General features: G+C 48.8%; 1 protein-coding gene across 1 annotated transcript; it reads left to right on the forward strand.

Annotated features, from left to right (window-relative positions):
• Positions 1-17862, forward strand: CYCS (cytochrome c, somatic). Its single transcript, XM_069212152.1, has 3 exons — positions 1-151; positions 4662-4838; positions 17436-17862. The coding sequence occupies exons 2-3, from the start codon at positions 4670-4672 to the stop codon at positions 17582-17584; spliced, it is 318 nt and encodes a 105-aa protein (XP_069068253.1). The 5' UTR covers positions 1-151; positions 4662-4669; the 3' UTR covers positions 17585-17862.
• Positions 17863-18331: the final 469 nt, after the last annotated feature.

The following is an 18331-nucleotide window of genomic DNA, read 5'->3' on the forward strand; positions in this document are numbered from 1 at the left end:
GGCACCGGAAGTGCGTGCGCGGCGTCGGCGGAAGTGCGCGGGAGCTTCCCCGGAAGCGGAAGTGTGAAGGGCGCGAGCCGGCCGGCGACGGATCAGAGCGTGTCCTTGAGCGCGAGCGGAGCAGCTGCGGGCGGAGCGGACGGAGCCGGAGGTGGGCGCCGGGGCAGCCATGGAGGGGACACCGGGGTGAGGGGGAACACCGCGGGAGCGATGGAGGGGACCCGTGGCCGAGGGGACACCGGGGCAGCCATGGAGGGGACCCCGGGGTGAGGGGGGCACCCCAGACAGGAGGGGACTCCCGGGGGGCGCTGCTGCTGGCGGGGGCCTCGGCGGTGACCCCCACCCTGACTGACCCCCGGGGCCCTCGAACCCAAGGGAGGGAGAGGACTGACCTCCCGGTGTGAGTGAGAACCCGGGGAACTGGTGACATACACGAGGTCACTTCGGGGACTGACCTCCCGGTGTGAGTAGCCTCGGGGGACAGATGCCCCCCTGAGTCATCTTACGGACTGACCTCCCGGTGTGTGTGACCCTAAGTGACCGGTGACATACGCAGGATCACTCTAGGACTGAGCTCCCGGTGCGGGCGGTCAGTGTCTCCCAGGACCCGGCGGTGAAGAGCACCCCTCGGTAGCGGTCCCCGGGCCCCCGCAGGGGCGTTGCCTCGGTGCCGGCGCCCGGGGAGGCGCTGTGTAATAAAGGGGGGGCTGACGCGCCCGGCCGTGCTCTGGTGCTGGACACTCCTGGGCGGCTCTGAAGGCAACAGCCGGGTCACAAGGTAACCTCCGATGGGCACGGGGAGCTCAGTCCCGTAAGAACCCGGTGGTATCAAGGGCGGGCCCGAGGTCATTTGTGATTTGGGGGGGGATGTCACAGACTGACCCACAGCACTCGTCCCCCCCCGGGAATCCGGCTTATGAGATCAGTTCATGTACACAAGGTCATCTCTGGTGCGGGAGCACACACGCGCCAAAATCGCTGTCACCCCACGGAGAACCTGCCTTGTGAGGGACCAGTTGATGTACACAAGGTCATCTGTGATGGACACTCCCCAAACGTAACAACCCTGTGGTATGAAGGCAGGCCCGATGTACACAGGATCGTCTCTGGTGGAGGGTCGCCGACTCAACCACGACGCCGTCCCCCCCCCGGAGAGCCTACCTTGTGAGAGATCAGTTCATATACACAAGGTCATCTGGTTGGTCTCGGGCATTCACACAGCCCTCGGAGTGTATCACCCCTGGGGACCATCTGGTGGAGCGCTCGACAGTGACCCTCAGTCCTCGTCACCCCCAGGGACCCTGCTTACGAATTGAGCGGTTGGCATACACGGGGTGCTCCCTTTAATCTGACAGGTCCAGGGCCTCTGGGGTGATCACCTCCCTGGCGTGGCACTTAGGGGCTCGCGTGGCCGGGGGCGCTCGGCAGGCCTGGGCATTGAAGGGCACAGCTGACGTGCCCTCTGTCCCCTCTTTTGTCTCAGCTTGCCTCGGCCCCTCCCGCGGCAATCCTTGACCTCGGTCTGCTCGGGGAGGAACTCACTCAGCATCCTGACCTGTTCAAATCTGAATTTCACGTAATATATCGCGATGCGGTGTGCTTTTTGAGTTGTGGAGGGGCTCTTCTTGTGGCAGTAGACACGGATGTTTTTGATCACATGCTTCTGTTTATTTTATTTTGTATTCTCTTAGCATAATGTTTTAATTAATCCTCGAAAGTTGTACCGCATGTCTTGGTACATTTCTTTATCGTTCTCTCTGTGACATGTGTGGGGCAGAGGGCTGTGCAGGATGCCAGAGGCAGGTGAACCGCAGTCCTGTGGTGTGTAACGTTAGACGCGGGCCTGAGGGGCCCTGCTCCGATCTGAACAAACTGGACGAGGCCCGGTGACCATTTACACTCCAGTGAGGGCCTCGGCTGCTACGTCCATTTCTTAATCATGGGGGGGCGACCTGCGCCATAAAACTCCCTGGGGTGTGTGTTCCGTGCACCAGTCCGACAAATCCCGCAGAGCACGCTTGGCAGAATGTCTCCATGTGTCCTAATGGAGAACTCCGTGGCAGCGGTACCCACAAGGCCCACTCTGCATGCCTCACTTCAGGGTTTTAGTTGTTAGTTCCCTTATTCTGCCCCTCCTCATCTCAGTGGTGGATGCAGCGGTGCGGCTATTTCCGCTCTTCAGACCACATGCGGGCTGCCGGGCGAGCATCCTTCTTTCTGCCTTCATGTCGGAGGGTTGCATCCAGACTTCAGACCCTGGACCATCGCTCCATTGTCGCCAATTCTGTTGTGGACCTCTGGCCATCAATCAGTTTTTGTATAGCGCAACTACTCGGCCGTGAGGGTCTCAAGGCGCTGGTCTTCCTACACCTGTCTGCAGTATTCTGTTGTAGACCCCTGGTCTTCCTACACTGCTGCGGGCCCCTGCTCTTCCTGCACCTGGCTGCAGTGTTCTGTTGTGTAACCCTGGTCTTCCTACGCCACTGAGACCCCTGGTCTTCCTACACCCGTCTGCAGTATTCTGTTGTGGACCCCTGGTCTTCCTACAGCTGCAAGCCCCGCGGTATCTACTCGCCACGCCGTGTCAGATTTCATCAGGGGGAGCTATTTTTAGGACCTACTGGGCCATTCTGGCGAGCTGTCAGATGTTCTGTTCACTCACAGTGATTGAGCAATGCAGATGCCTTTAAATCCTGTTTTCATCTGGCCACATTTGCTTTGCCTTTAAAGACCGAGGTTAAAGGTCAGTTTGCCTTTTCATGCGTTTAGTTTTTTCTTTCTGCGAAGCGAGAGGGTTTGGTTAAGTGAACTGACAGTCGCACTGTGCAAGCGCGTGGCGTGAAAGGCTGTAAGCTGAGCTTTTTTCCTAACACACATATTTAAGCTAATAAGTGACTGCACACGCATTTAAAAATATATTTAAGTAGGTATGAAAGTACATTTTTGCAATTCTTTGTGGCGAAGAAAAAGATTTTATGGGATTTCAAAAAATTCGGAACACTTCACTTGGTGATGTGCAAATGATAAATATTTTTACTGACGCCCAATTTTCAAGCATTGTTTGTGCCACACAGTTTTCAGTGAAATTGTATGTTAGTGGCCAACTTAATTGCACATATGCTCTCTGTAAATGACAGTGCACATCATGATTTAGTAATATATTTATTATAAGCAATTTTTAAACATGAACTGTGAAATGTTTCTGCCCACCCCCGATGACAATGCTAGATTAGTCAAGATCTAGACCTGCGGGTCTAGTTATAGTTTTGATTTTTTTCGAGGTATTTCCTGCCTGGAGTAATGTGTTGTAGACCCCTGGTCTTTCCACACCTACCTGCTCTAGTCTGCTGTACACCCCGGGGCCTTTCTACGCCTGTGTGCAGCAGACCCCCCGGGGCCTTTCTACGCCTGTGTGCAGCAGACCCCCCGGGGCCTTTCTACGCCTGTGTGCAGCAGACCCCCCGGGGCCTTTCTACGCCTGTGCGCAGCAGACCCCCCGGGGCCTTTCTACGCCTGTGCGCAGCAGACCCCCCGGGGCCTTTCTACGCCTGTGCGCAGCAGACCCCCCGGGGCCTTTCTACGCCTGTGCGCAGCAGACCCCCGGGGCCTTTCTACGCCTGTGTGCAGCAGACCCCCGGGCCTGTCTACGCCTGGATGCTGCATTCTGCTGGAGACCTCTGAGCGTTATTACACAGACCCATGGTCCGTCTACACCCGTGAGTCTGTTGTAGACGCCCTGTCATCCCACACTTCTGTGCACCCACTCTGATTCCACATCACCATGTCTCACACAATACTGGAAAGATTGATCTTATGCATATTTTAGTTTACTCCAGACCACACGCGTCCCCCCCTGTCCTGGTCACTCGTAGTATCACCTTGGATGTCTGTCTGCCACGGGTGACTTTGGATTCCTTCCCAGCACACTCCAGCCTTCCTTTCTGAGCCTGGCTCAGTGTATTGTGAGTGTGAAAATGTATGTTCCCTACTTAGCAGAACATATTTTCAGTGTTCTGAGTCAGTAAGCTTATGTAGCAGAGAAGGAGTGTGCTGTACTCTAACTTGTCACCACTAAGATGTCTTCCTTCTGTGGGTGCACATACCACGGGGTACGCTTGTTAGAGAGCAGTGCTGCCTTTCAGTTGATTGACATTCTGTGTTCGACCTGCACGTCCTGTCTTGCAGCCACCCAACTCACACAACGTTTACCGGTCGGGAGAGTTGATTACAGAGCGTTACAAAAGATTGCATTGTTTTCTTTACAGTGGATATAGTTTGCAAGTGTTCTGTACGCCCACCTGCCTGCACTTCTCTCATTGCTGGATCGGTTCTTAAAAAGTGAAATGATCCTTTCTAATTCTGGAATAGGCATACTTCCCAGCTGTGCCAAAGCAGATGAGCAGCGGCAGCACCTGACGACATAGCAGTAAGTAGACCCCGTTTCTCGGCGTAGACTGTCTAAACCTGAGCAGTTCAGGCCTGAAACAGGGAGGATCTTGGCATCCTACTTATTCTTTGACAGTAGGTAATTGATTTGTCTTCCTACTTCACCAATGTGTGGTGCCTTCACACGAACCGCCACCCTTTCCTAACCATGCTTTTTTTCCAGGTGTTAAGACTAACCAGTATTAAAAAAAGTGACTGTTTAAATTGTTTTTCAGACTTCAAAATGGGTGACGTTGAGAAAGGAAAGAAGGTCTTCGTTCTGAAGTGCGCGCAGTGCCACACCCTTGAAAAAGGCGGGAAGCACAAGGTTGGCCCCAACCTACATGGCCTGTTTGGGCGCAAGACTGGGCAGGCTCCAGGCTTCTCGTATACGGAGGCCAACAAAAACAAAGGTAAATGTGCTGCTTGTAAATGTGCCCTTTATCACCGAGCCCTGGTTATCTCCATTCTGCAGACCTCACAAGGCCCCCAACACCAGTCTCGGACGCCCAAAATTCCCTCCAAATGAATGTCTGACATTCGGATTCGCCATTCGGGCTGTGCGGCGCAGAGGTTCTAGTGTCTGCGGTTCCACCCCAAATTAACATTGATCTTGTTCCCTGAGTTCCCAAAGGACCCTGAAGCACAGATTGTTCTGGAGCCAAAGCGATCTTTGTTGGTAATACCAGAGCTCACACATTTACCCAGTGAGTCTTATGCGGCAGTAGAATAGTCAAGAACTTGGTGGGAGGGGCGAACCGGGCAAATGTGAGATTGCCTTTCCCAAAAGCTATGTTTCAGTTTTTTTGCACTTCTTGAAGTCTAAGCAGAGGCCCCTCACTCCCGAATATATCTGTGACTTGAACAATGGGCTTTTGGTGCTGCAGTGATGGCTCCAGTAAGTGGGTCTGCAAACCTTTGATCGTCGTTCACAAGCTAAAGATCATTTTTGGCACAAGTCTCAATGTGAAACTTGTAGAGGAACAAAACCATCAAACAAAACTGATAAACCACAACTACCGATAGTTGGGGCTTTGAGCTCCTAGCACTTTTGGACCCCGAAGCTGCTGCACTGTTAGCTGAGGCCCCAAGACGCAGCCATCTCTTCCGCCTTTTCATCCCCCCACCCCCATGCCCGACCACCACTCCACCAATAAAACAGGCTCCATTTCTTTCTAAAAAAAAATGAGCTCCCACATGTTGCCATCTTTTTTTTGCCGAAAGCAAGGAAAATGAGCCCCCACACCTCCTTTTTATAGTAAGACGGGTATAATTGTGATTCCCTGGGCCACTCCAGCAAAGGGTCTCGGGCTGCTGCCGCGAAGCGTGGGCTCTCCTCTGTTCTTTGTTGAAAACCATGGGTCCCTTTTCGCTCCATCTCCCTCCCTGTCATCTGACACAAACTGAAGAAAGTGTCTCCCTTGCTTTACTATCTCTCCCTTGGGCAATTGTTCTAAGGCCCAAAGCTGTACTGGCAAAGACATTGGGCACTGGGCCCCAAACGCAAGCAAGGATAGTTAAACAGCCATATCTGGGTTTAGTTAGCTCTCTCATACTGCTCGGCCCTGATGCTGCAGCAGCAGGCACCTGCATCTCTGCCAGGCAGGCTGCCTCCTCCGCCAACTCCACTGGGCCTCCACTCCCAGGCCTGATGCTCAAAGCAGACTTTCTGTCCCTTCTGTGAAAATTACCCTCTTCAATTGGGGTGCAGTGGCCACTCACACCTCACCCCAGTGTCCAGCATCTGCTGCAATAATGCTCCTCTTAGTAATAAAAATAATACAAAAACCCTATATAGCCCTTTTTTCCTGAGGGGCATTTGCCATATGTAAAAAAAAATAAGCTCCTACATAGTGCCTGCTCTTCTGAGCCATCTCACTGGCACCATCGTCATACCTTACTCATTTCCTCCTTTTCCTGGGTCATTACTCTACTTTTCATCAAGTGGGAGTTCCAAAGATGGTTCTTGGGCATTTCTATGCCACCACCCATGAGTTTAGATGCAAATCCATATATGCTAACATATGTAGACAGGCATATGCACCAAAACGTTATACCTCCTCGTAGGAAGCAGACTCTGTACAGGGAGTGCAGAATTATTAGGCAAATGAGTATTTTGACCACATCATCCTCTTTATGCATGTTGTCTTACTCCAAGCTGTATAGGCTCGAAAGCCTACTACCAATTAAGCATATTAGGTGATGTGCATCTCTGTAATGAGAAGGGGTGTGGTCTAATGACATCAACACCCTATATCAGGTGTGCATAATTATTAGGCAACTTCCTTTCCTTTGGCAAAATGGGTCAAAAGAAGGACTTGACAGGCTCAGAAAAGTCAAAAATAGTGAGATATCTTGCAGAGGGATGCAGCACTCTTAAAATTGCAAAGCTTCTGAAGCGTGATCATCGAACAATCAAGCGTTTCATTCAAAATAGTCAACAGGGTCGCAAGAAGCGTGTGGAAAAACCAAGGCGCAAAATAACTGCCCATGAACTGAGAAAAGTCAAGCGTGCAGCTGCCACGATGCCACTTGCCACCAGTTTGGCCATATTTCAGAGCTGCAACATCACTGGAGTGCCCAAAAGCACAAGGTGTGCAATACTCAGAGACATGGCCAAGGTAAGAAAGGCTGAAAGACGACCACCACTGAACAAGACACACAAGCTGAAACGTCAAGACTGGGCCAAGAAATATCTCAAGACTGATTTTTCTAAGGTTTTATGGACTGATGAAATGAGAGTGAGTCTTGATGGGCCAGATGGATGGGCCCGTGGCTGGATTGGTAAAGGGCAGAGAGCTCCAGTCCGACTCAGACGCCAGCAAGGTGGAGGCGGAGTACTGGTTTGGGCTGGTATCATCAAAGATGAGCTTGTGGGGCCTTTTCGGGTTGAGGATGGAGTCAAGCTCAACTCCCAGTCCTACTGCCAGTTCCTGGAAGACACCTTCTTCAAGCAGTGGTACAGGAAGAAGTGTGCATCCTTCAAGAAAAACATGATTTTCATGCAGGACAATGCTCCATCACACGCGTCCAAGTACTCCACAGCGTGGCTGGCAAGAAAGGGTATAAAAGAAGGAAATCTAATGACATGGCCTCCTTGTTCACCTGATCTGAACCCCATTGAGAACCTGTGGTCCATCATCAAATGTGAGATTTACAAGGAGGGAAAACAGTACACCTCTCTGAACAGTGTCTGGGAGGCTGTGGTTGCTGCTGCACGCAATGTTGATGGTGAACAGATCAAAACACTGACAGAATCCATGGATGGCAGGCTTTTGAGTGTCCTTGCAAAGAAAGGTGGCTATATTGGTCACTGATTTGTTTTTGTTTTGTTTTTGAATGTCAGAAATGTATATTTGTGAATGTTGAGATGTTATATTGGTTTCACTGGTAATGATAAATAATTGAAATGGGTATATATTTTTTTTTGTTAAGTTGCCTAATAATTATGCACAGTGATAGTCACCTGCACACACAGATATCCCCCTAACATAGCTAAAACTAAAAACAAACTAAAAACTACTTCCAAAAATATTCAGTTTTGATATTAATGAGTTTTTTGAGTTCATTGAGAACATGGTTGTTGTTCAATAATAAAATTAATCCTCAAAAATACAACTTGCCTAATAATTCTGCACTCCCTGTATATGGTGCTGTAAAAAGAAGTACACTGTGCAGAGATTCCACTGGAAACAAAAATAGATAGGACTAATGCTCTATTTTTGTGGTATTGTGGGCAAGTGGTTAGGCTCATCCGAGAGTAATGCTAAGCATTTGTTGTACTTAGAGGCAATAAATGAGAGACACTCAAAGAATAAATCCAAGACTAGTTGAAAAAATAACATCTTTTTATATATAATTTAAACCCAAGAACTTCTTTATAATGTACGTGCTGTTGTTAATGACTCTATCTCTACGAGGCTGCTGGATTAGGGGCGACAACACCCCTGATTGCAGGCGACTGAGTCGTTCCTACACCAGTTGGCAGCTGTTGGCTCAATTCTTCCAGCTTTTTAGCAGCACCTCACAAAAACAGATAGTAGAGGGGATTTTCTTTTCTGGCAGCCTAGCGCATGGACTCTGAGATTTTCCCAGGGTAAAATTGTGGTAGAACAAGTCTTACCCTTTTCTCTTGTTAGCAATAAGTCCATTACACACACACAAAAAACGAGCTGCAGGATTGTAGGAAGCTGGCCTGGTTTGTGGTGGGTACCTAAGGTGTAGCTTATACCCTATACCAGATCCATGTATCCCCTCCATGTGAAGTGTAGGCAGTGTCTAGAAGCCAGGCTCTCTGCTGGAGCTAGAGGTAGCTGTGGATGAGCAGCCAAGACTGAACTAGGAGACATGCAGAGCTCATGCAATACCACTGCAGTCACACAGCACTTAAACACATGAACAAAAACACCCAGTCGTACAAAAATAAAGGTACTTTGTTTTTGGGGGTGAGGGGGTGCAAATCACCACAAAATGCTAGACAGGTAACCCACCCCTGGGAGGTAAGTAATATTCTAAATACATACACTAGTACTCAGAAAAGGCTAGAAAACAGTGCAAATATCAATAACCAATAGTGACCCTATGGGGGATCACAAACCCTATACTAAATGGATGGAATGTGTAGGGGAGCTGGGAGTACTAGAAAACCAGTGGTAAGTAACACAACACCCCCTCCCAAAATCCCCAGTGACCAGGAATGCGTGAGTAAAACACTGGATTTCCCTCAAACCACCCAAAATGAGGAAAAGGAGAAAAAGACACCCAGACAAGACTGCACAAAAACCAGCAGTGGATTCCTGAAGAAGACCTGTGGAGAGAGGAGACCAAGTCCTAGAGTCACAGTGGCATCCAGGAGGAGTAGGAGCTACTACCCACCCAGTTGTGGATGCAGGGGTTGGTCGACAGTGATGAAGAGCAGGTCAGCAATGCAGCCCTAGAACCAGAGAAGTTCCTGATGAATGCAGATGAAACCCCACGCTGGAAGGAAGACTGAAGACTTGTGTTGATGCAGGAATTTCACCAACAAGCCTTGGCAAGGGCAAACTCGCAGTTAGTGGAAGAGGTGGTGCCGGGGACCAGCAAGACCCGGGAGGCCTCAACCCAGGAGGGGGAGCCACAGGGGACCCTCAGTGTTGCAGAGTCCACAGGAGCAGATGCAGCACCCTCAGGAGTCCCACAGGGCCAGGATACAAGAGTTGCAGAGGAAGCCCCCGCAGCACTACAAAAGATCCCACGTCGCAGGAGAACCACCCAGGAGGCTATGCTTTGCAAGATGGAGTGCTGGGGGCTGGAGCTACACGTTGCCTCCAAGATCCCTTGGAGAAGATACAAACAAGCTTTGGCAGCTGCAAGGGACGCAGTGCACTGGGGTACTGTCCAGTTTGGGAAGGCAAAGGCTTACCTCTACCAAAGTGGGACAGCTGGCAGAGAGGACCAAGAGGATTACTCCGGACCACCACCCATGATGCAGTATCCACGCAGCTGAGCAGGAGAGGGGATCACAGTTGGCCTTTGCTTGTTGTAGGTGCCTGCGGTTGCATGGCAGTGACTCCTTCACTCCAAGGGAGATTCCTTCTTTGTCTTGTGCAGGCTGAAGAGTTGCAGTCTTCTGAGGATGCACAGCTGGGAAAATGTTGCAGAGCTAGCAGGAGACGTGGAAACAAAGTTGCAGAAGAGTCTTTGTTGTAGCAGCACTTGCTGGTTCCTGGAGGGGTCCAGTCTCAGTTCCAGTGGCCGGACGTCAAAGCAGAGGTTGCTGTGGAGTCCTGCTGGAATCTTGCAAGCCGAATTGGAGGACCCACCCAAGAGAGAGGCCCTAAATAGCCCCGAAAGGGGGGTTGGTCACCTAACCAAGTAAGCACCTATCAGGAAGGGGTTCTGACATCACCTGCCTGGCCTGGCCACTCAGATGACCCCAGAGTTCCCTGCCCACTCAGATGACACCAGAGTTCCCTGCCAACCTTGGAAACCATAGCGGAACCCAGAGACCCTCTGGAGGATCACTAGGCACCCCCCTTGGGGTGGTGATGGATAGGGGAGTGGTCACTCCCCTTTCCATTGTCCAGTTGTGTGCCAGAGCAGGGACTGGGGGTCCCTAAACCAGTGTGGACACAGAGGGCACCAAATATGCCCTTCAAAGCAAACCAGTGGCTTGGGGAGGCTACCCCTCTCAAGCCAGTCACACCTGTTTCCAAAGGTAGAGGGTGTTACCTCTCTCTCCCAAAGGAAATCCTTTGTTCTGCCTTCCTGGCCTTGATCAGATCAAGCAGCAGGAGGGCAGAAACCTGTCTGAGAGGTGGCAGTGGCTGGGCTGCCCAGAAACCCCTGTAAGACCGGTGGTAGCAATGCTGGGGGTCCTCTAAGGGGCCCTAGGAGTGCATTGAATCACACTTCCAATACTTGCAGCAGTATTGGGTTATGATTCAGACATGTTTGATTCCAGAGAGGGAGAGAGCACATTCACTGGGCTCGTGATTAGCAGTATCCCAGTGAACACGGTCAAAACATACTGACATCAGGCAAAAAGTGGGGGTAACCGTGCAAAAAAGAGGGTACTTTCCTACATAGGGGACTTCAGTCTGCATTTTGAAGACCCAGAGTGTGAAGCAGCTCCCCTTGTGGTAGAAGATTTGGAAGTTTTTCAGAATGTCCAATTGGTGCACCCACCCACTTACAGTAAGGGTCATACTTTAGACCTGATTTTTGCTCATTGGACTGGGGTGCCGACTGAGCCTCCTATCCCTCTTACTTGGTCTGACCACTGTGCGATACCTTTTCAGATTTTATTCCCTAGTGTATCAACAAGGGTAATGCAGGTAGGCAGAACAGCTACTCACAACTTGGAGAGTCACTTCAGTGGCTTTTAGGGAAGACTTAACAGTAAATCGCCCTACCCTATCTAACAATGTAGAAGAGACGAATACTCAGCTTGGAAGTGGCTCATGGGTGTGCTGGACCGCATCGCTCCAGTGACGTTACACAGCGACGCCGAGTAAACCCTTGGCTGAGTGGTTCACTGAAGACCTTTGGGCACTAAAAAAGGCCTTTGAGCGTGATACCAGCGTCGCCCAAGACAACTATGCAGTAGGAGGAAGATACCTATTGTATAGCTCTGAGAAACTATCATAAACAGGTTAAGAAAAAATGCTGTCTTTTTTTTATGCCAATAAAATGGAGCAAGCAAAGAGTTCTTCACAGGAACTTTTCTCTGTTGTGAAGGCTCTGGCCTCGTTAGAGCGAGTGGCCCCGATTTCTACACCTACTGAGGAAATGTGCAACACACTTGCTCTCTACTTCCATGCTAAGGGTCTCAATATTTATGGCTCTTTTCCAAAGGATGTTACCAGGGCTACTCGTCTCGATATATGGTTTGAACCAGGCATGTTAAGGCAGTACTAGTTGAGATTAGCGACCCTGACTGTGATCAGGTATGTGCCCTAAGGGGGCAGGTGAGATCAGGCGCCACCAGTGATCCGGCCCCTGCTATGATTCTAGCAATTCTCCCAGGGTTACATGACCACCTTAAATTGTCCTTTACAGCAGGGCAATTTCCTGTGAGTTGAAAACAGGCGATAGTTGTGCCTTTGCTTAAAACAAAAACCCTCCTTCAAGTCTGCAAAACCGGAAAACTTGAGGCCTATTTGCTTCCTATTTCTGCAAAGAGGGCTGAGACCCAATCAGTCTTCCGCCCTCTGTTTAGTGCAGAGTCGACCCTGTTAGCAGGTGATTCCTTGAGACAGATAGTGGATGTGGTAGGGGGAGCTGCTGTGCTGATTAGGCAGGGGGTGCCCCAAGACGCAGCTCTGAGCCCCACTTTGTTAAATCTGTAAATGGGCACCTTTGCTGATGTCATTGAGAGTGGATTTAAGGTCCTATCATACGTGGATCTCCCAGGAGAGCGGAGTATCTGCCTCCCGGCTTAAATCCTGTCGAGCTTAAGGCAGCTCTGAGACATCCATTCTGCTAGATCAGCCAAACTTTGGCAAGACTGAGGTACTGTTAGTAGAAAAACAGCCCTCTTCTGGTCTTCTGCCTTGTAACCTGATGTACTAGGGCCTCTACCAGTGCCTTAGTCGAAAGTGAAAAATCTTGGTATCTGGTTTGATGCTTATGTATTCTCCGACATAAAACAGAAAAATTCTGAGTCTTCCGTTCGCAAGAAACTTAAGACCTGGTTCTTTAGGCAGTTGTAAAGGTCAGTCCGAGGTCAAGGTTCAGTGGACGCCTGCTGTTTGTTACAGCCCGGTGATGCTCTGTTTTTGAACCAAACCAGGCACTTTATAAATTATTTCATTATTATTACATTTTATTTTTATTGTGTTTTTTATGTGTAGCTATACATTTAAATTGGGTGAGTAAATGCCCCTTGGTTTTTAATGTTGTGCCCATACTTTATAAATTCCTCTTATCAAACTACTGATACAATCTTACTTAGTACTTTAGACACATTTAAACTTCTTCCACTGGATTGAGGCGGTCACTTGACCTGGTTTTACATGCTGGTAGTTGTATTAGTAAAAGGAAAGATTCTAGCGCCATGACACGGTAGGGTGTTTTTGTGGCGCTCGTGTGAGGACAACTGAATGACGGGTGCCTGTTAGGACAATGCACTGTCAGAGAAACCCCCCCCCCCCTAGCCGCCACCCTCTGCCCTCACCCTCTGATAGGTTTGCTATTTTGGCTAGAGAAACGTGAAGCACGTTCTCCCCTCACATACCCTGTGCGTGCAGCTTAGGGAAGCATCCCCCACACACTATAAGCAGCCTGGCGAAGCATCTTACTCGTTGGGTAGGCCACGATGCTCATTTTCCCAGACACTAAACCTCAACAGGAAGCACTTACAAATATAAACGTAGCAGGTGCCCCAGTTGAAGCCCAGCTGCTGGAAAGGACAAGCCACCCTAATTCTTGGGCTTGGCAAAGATAAAGCAAGGCTGTGCGCTCAGAGATTCCAAAGCAGAAAACAATCTAGAATCCTTCCTGGAGGTGAATTGATGATGTACTGGAGCGTAATCTGTATCTGACTGTGACGCGCGGTTTCTATCCTCCTCTCCTGGAGAAACAGAGTTGAAGGTTTCTCCCTTTATAAAACACCTGTAAGCTCCGCCCGCTGAGCCACGCCCCGTCTACACTCGTAGTAGGTAAAAGAATTCCCGCATTTTACCAGGATGATGGACAACTTTCCAAAACGACCCCACTGCGTTTACCGCCGTTTCAGGTGGTGCGTTGTTGATGCGCAGGAGCACATATCCACAAAGACGCACTAGTAACAATCACATTGCCAAAGGCACACAAGGTTGCTAGAGACGTTTCTCCCTTGGTCCATCACGTAGCCTCAGTGTACAATATAAACGGGGCATATAAAACATGCTAGGTAACGCTTACTGAATTACTTGTAGAAAATACTCCGGTTGGGTAGGTCACGATGCTCATTTTACAGACACTAAACCTTAAAGGAAGCACTTACAAATATAAACGTAGCAGGTGCCCCAGTTGAAGCTCAGCTTCTGGAAAGGACAAGCCACCCTAACTCTTGGGCTTGGCAAAGATAAAGCAAGGCTGTGCGCTCAGAGATTCCAAAGCAGAAAACAATCTAGAATCCTACCTGGAGGTGAATTGATGATGTACTGGAGCGTAATCTGTATCTGACTGTGACGCGCGGTTTCTATCCTCCTCTCCTGAAGACAGAGTTGAAGGTTCTCCCTTTATAAAACACCTGTAAGCTCCGCCCGCTGAACCACGCCCCGTCTACACTCGTAGTAGGTATTGGAATTCCCGCCTCTTACCAGGATGATGGACAGCTTTCCAAAACGACCCCACTGCGTTTACCGACGATTCCGGTGGTGCGTTGTTGATGCGCAGGAGCACAAGGACATATCCACAAAGATGCACTAGTAACAATCACATTGCCAAAGGCACACAAGGTTGCTAGAGACTTTCTCCCTTGGTCCATCACGTAGCCTCAGTGTACAACATAAACGGGGCATATAAAACATGCTAGGTAACGCTTACTGAATTACTCGTAGAAAATAATCCGGTTGGGTAGGCCACGATGCTCATTTTACAGACACTAAACCTCAACAGGAAGCACTTACAAATATAAACGTAGCAGGTGCCCCAGTTGAAGCTCAGCTTCTGGAAAGGACAAGCCACCCTAACTCCTGGGCTTGGCAAAGATAAAGCAAGGCTGTGCGCTCAGAGATTCCAAAGCAGAAAACAATCTAGAATCCTTCCTGGAGGTGAACTGATGATGTACTGGAGCGTAATCTGTATCTGACTGTGACGTGCGGTTTCAATCTTCCTCTCCTGGAGAAACAGAGTTGAAGGTTCTCCCTTTATAAAGCACCTGTAAGCTCCGCCCGCTGAGCCACGCCCCGTCCACCCTCGAAGTAGGTAAAGGAATTCCCGCCTTTTACCTTTTTACCAGGATGATGGACAGCTTTCCAAAATGACCCCACTGCGTTTTTACCGCTGATTCAAGTGGTGCGTTGTTGATGCACAGAAGCACGAGGACATCTCCACAAAGACGCACTAGTAACAATAACATTCCCAAAGGCACACAAGGTTGCTGGATACGTTTACCCCGTGGCCCATCACGTACCCCTAGTGTACAATATAAACACAAAATCGTTTTTGTAGTAGGTTCTCCCTTTATAAAGCACCTGTAAGCTCCGCCCGCTGAGCCACGCCCCGTCCACCCTCGAAGTAGGTAAAGGAACTCCCGCCTTTTTACCAGGATGATGGACAGCTTTCCAAAACGACCCCAATGCGTTTACCGCCGATTCCGGTGGTGCGTTGTTGATGCTCAGAAGCACGAGGACATCTCCACAAAGACGCACTAGTAACAATCATATTGCCAAAGGAACACAAGGTTGCTGGAGACGTTTTACCCCGTGGCCCATCACGTACCCTTAGTGTACAATATAAACGGGGCGCATAAAACATGCTAGGTTACGCTTACTGACATACTCGTAGAAAATACTCCGGTTGGGTAGGCCACGATGCTCAATTTTACAGAAACTAAACCTCAAAAGAAGCACTTACAAATATAATCGTAGCAGGTGCCGCAGTTGAAGCTCAGCTTCTGGAAAGGACAAGCCACCCTAACTCTTGGGCTTGGCAAAGATAAAGCAAGGCTGTGCGCTCAGAGATCCCATAGCAGAAAAAGATCTAGAATCCATCCTGGAGGTGAACTGATGATGTACTAGAGCGTAATCTGTATCTGACTGTGACGCGCAGGTTCTATCTTCCTCTGCTGGAGACACAGAGTAGAAGGTTTCTCCCTTTATAAAGCACCTGTAAGCTCCGCCCGCTGAGCCACGCCCCGCCCACCCTCGAAGTAGGTAAAGGAATTCCCCGCCTTTTACCACGATGATGGACAGCTTTCCAAACGACCCCACTGCGTTTACCGCCGATTCCGGTGGTGCGTTGTTGATGCTCAGAAGCACGAGGACATATCCACAAAGACGCACTAGTAACAATCACATTGCCAATGGCACACAAGGTTTGCTGGAGATGTTTTTTTACCCCGTGGCCCATCACGTACTCTTACTGTACAATATAAACGGGGCGTATAAAACATGCTAGGTAACGCTTACTGACCTACTCGTAGAAAATACTCCGGTTGGGTAGGCCACGATGCTCATTTTACAGAAACTAAACCAATAACAATAAAATACACACACACTCTTTTAAACCTGTCTAAGTATTTTTTACCCATGATTCTAATTATGTATTGTATGTGCATATGTGTGTTTTATTTGTGTGTGTGTGTGTGTGTGTATAAATATATATATATGTGTATGCATGTGTATATGTTTCTGTGCCTGGCATGTTTGTGGATCATTGCATGGCTCCTGATATCTATGAATTTCTGCTCTCTTTTTATCACACTTATCTACCCATCACTCTTATGTCATGTCTCTATCAAACTATCCTCCATTCTCACTCGGACTCATCCCAAATCCCTTCGACCACTTTCATCTCCTAAATATCTCTGCCTAAGCTCTTCCCCTCCACCTCCACATCTAACTCACCAAACCTCACTCTACCTCTGTGACCTCCCACACAACCCTACTAAATTCTCCTGCATTCTTCTCACCCTACTTCTATGCTCTCCCTAACCCATCCACATCCTCTTTTCCCCCCCCACTCCCCTATTATTCATCTCAAGCCTTTGGATTGAGTAAATGAAGGATAAACTCCCAATTAACACTTCTGGATTTCTTTCCTCCTCCACACCTCCATTACTCCAGTCAATCTAACTAACAAACTCTCATATCTGCAACTCAAATTAACTCATAATAATACTAAAACTGTACTCCTTATTAAATTATACTAATCCATCACTAATTCTTGTTGGGTACCGGAGTAGCGTGCTACTCATCGAAAAGCGCTTCGACGCCTCGTCAGGGGTAGTAAGCGCTATATAAATACGATTACAATTACTCGTGCACAATAGACCTATGGTTAAAGAAACGCAGAGCAGCGTCTCCCAGGCGTGTGCACTAAGCATTCAGCTTCATGAGAAGCATTGTAATCTCCCCCCCCCCATAGAAGTACACCTGTACCTTAAGTAAACGTTTAGTGAACTATTTCTCACTCTGTAAGAAATAAGCTTTTTGAAAAGTTGCTGTAGCTCTTTTGCATACATTCCGTAAGTGCATTCCTTTTTAAAATAAATGCTTAAAAATATCCCCTTTCCACACCCAGAGCAGAGCTATGTTAGTTTTTGGTGTTTGAGTCTTTCTGATTAGTTTGCTCTCTCCTTGGAAGTGTTTTATGAGAGAGAGTTGTTATGTTGATTTGTATAGCGCACTAATCGCCTCAGAAGGTATCCAGGTGCTTGGGCAGCGTGTAGGGGTGTGGTTCCCCAAATGTAATCATGGGTCCCCTGCTTTGTCTTGTAAGAGCAGGAGGTGTTAAAGGAACACTTGGTGTACCAGCCCCAAAATAGTTTTTCACTTGTTCGATATGTTACTTAATGTGCTTACTTTTTCTATCTTGTCTAGGCATTACCTGGAGTGAAGAAACACTGATGGAGTACTTGGATAATCCCAGAAAATACATCCCAGGAACAAAAATGATCTTTGCTGGCATAAGGAGTGATAAGGAGAGGCGCAACTTGATAGCTTACCTGAAGGAGGCGACGTCAAACTAACAGAGCTGCATGTTTGTCAGTGTGGACTGACCGGCAGAGGCACTTTTTAAACTCCACATTTTTGTCCTTTTTGACGATCATTTCACCTGTGAGACGTGTCTTCTTCGTACACTGAATTTCCGTTGGGTATTTTGAGTTTATATGTGAACATTATTCATTGACTCTGCCAGTTTAATCCAACACCTCTGCATTTTGTGTGCCCTATATATATAAGTGCTGCTGGTGGTTTTATGTAAGCGAAAGCTCAAATAAAAAAATAAAAAACCCGTCTATGGAGACAGCTAAGTTTTGTCTGTTTATTGTATGTTTGCAAAGTGCTTGTGTCGAAGTTGGACTACTGTAAGAAGAATGATTGTTTTGTTGTGCTGCGGCTATTTATAGCAAACACAGTTGCTGATGGGAGGGTCGCTTGCAAATTAACTACACGACTGGCAATCACTCAGGGTAGCATTGCAACCAATTGATTGCCACTGGAAGTAAGTCTCACTCTACTGACGATGCCCAAAAAGCCCAAAGCCAGTCTGGTGTTGCTTGTGTTTCTGTTTTGGAAAGGACATGGCCTGGCAGTTTGCAGTGGGCTGTGATGGTGTCCCAGATTTCTGTGGCGTGTTTGCAGAGGGGGTCTGGCATTGGGCACTTTTCAATTGAGTGGTTCGAGGTTGTTTCAGTCGCCTGGGTGGCTGTTGTGCGGGTCCGGTGTGGGCTGGCGGCTTTGTGTTGCGAGTGAAGTGGCAGCGTCAGCAGGTG

This window comes from Pleurodeles waltl, chromosome 10 (genome assembly GCF_031143425.1).
Source record: "Pleurodeles waltl isolate 20211129_DDA chromosome 10, aPleWal1.hap1.20221129, whole genome shotgun sequence".
Taxonomy (NCBI): Eukaryota; Metazoa; Chordata; class Amphibia; order Caudata; family Salamandridae; genus Pleurodeles; species Pleurodeles waltl.

What these genes read in the sequence shown, in the direction of transcription:
- CYCS (XM_069212152.1), top strand. Translation starts at nt 4,670, where the DNA reads ATGGGTGACGTTGAGAAAGGAAAGAAGGTCTTCGTTCTGAAGTGCGCG. An exon ending in GGAGGCCAACAAAAACAAAG is followed by an intron (nt 4,839 to 17,435) that starts GTAAATGTGCTG and finishes TATCTTGTCTAG; the next exon opens with GCATTACCTGGAGTGAAGAA.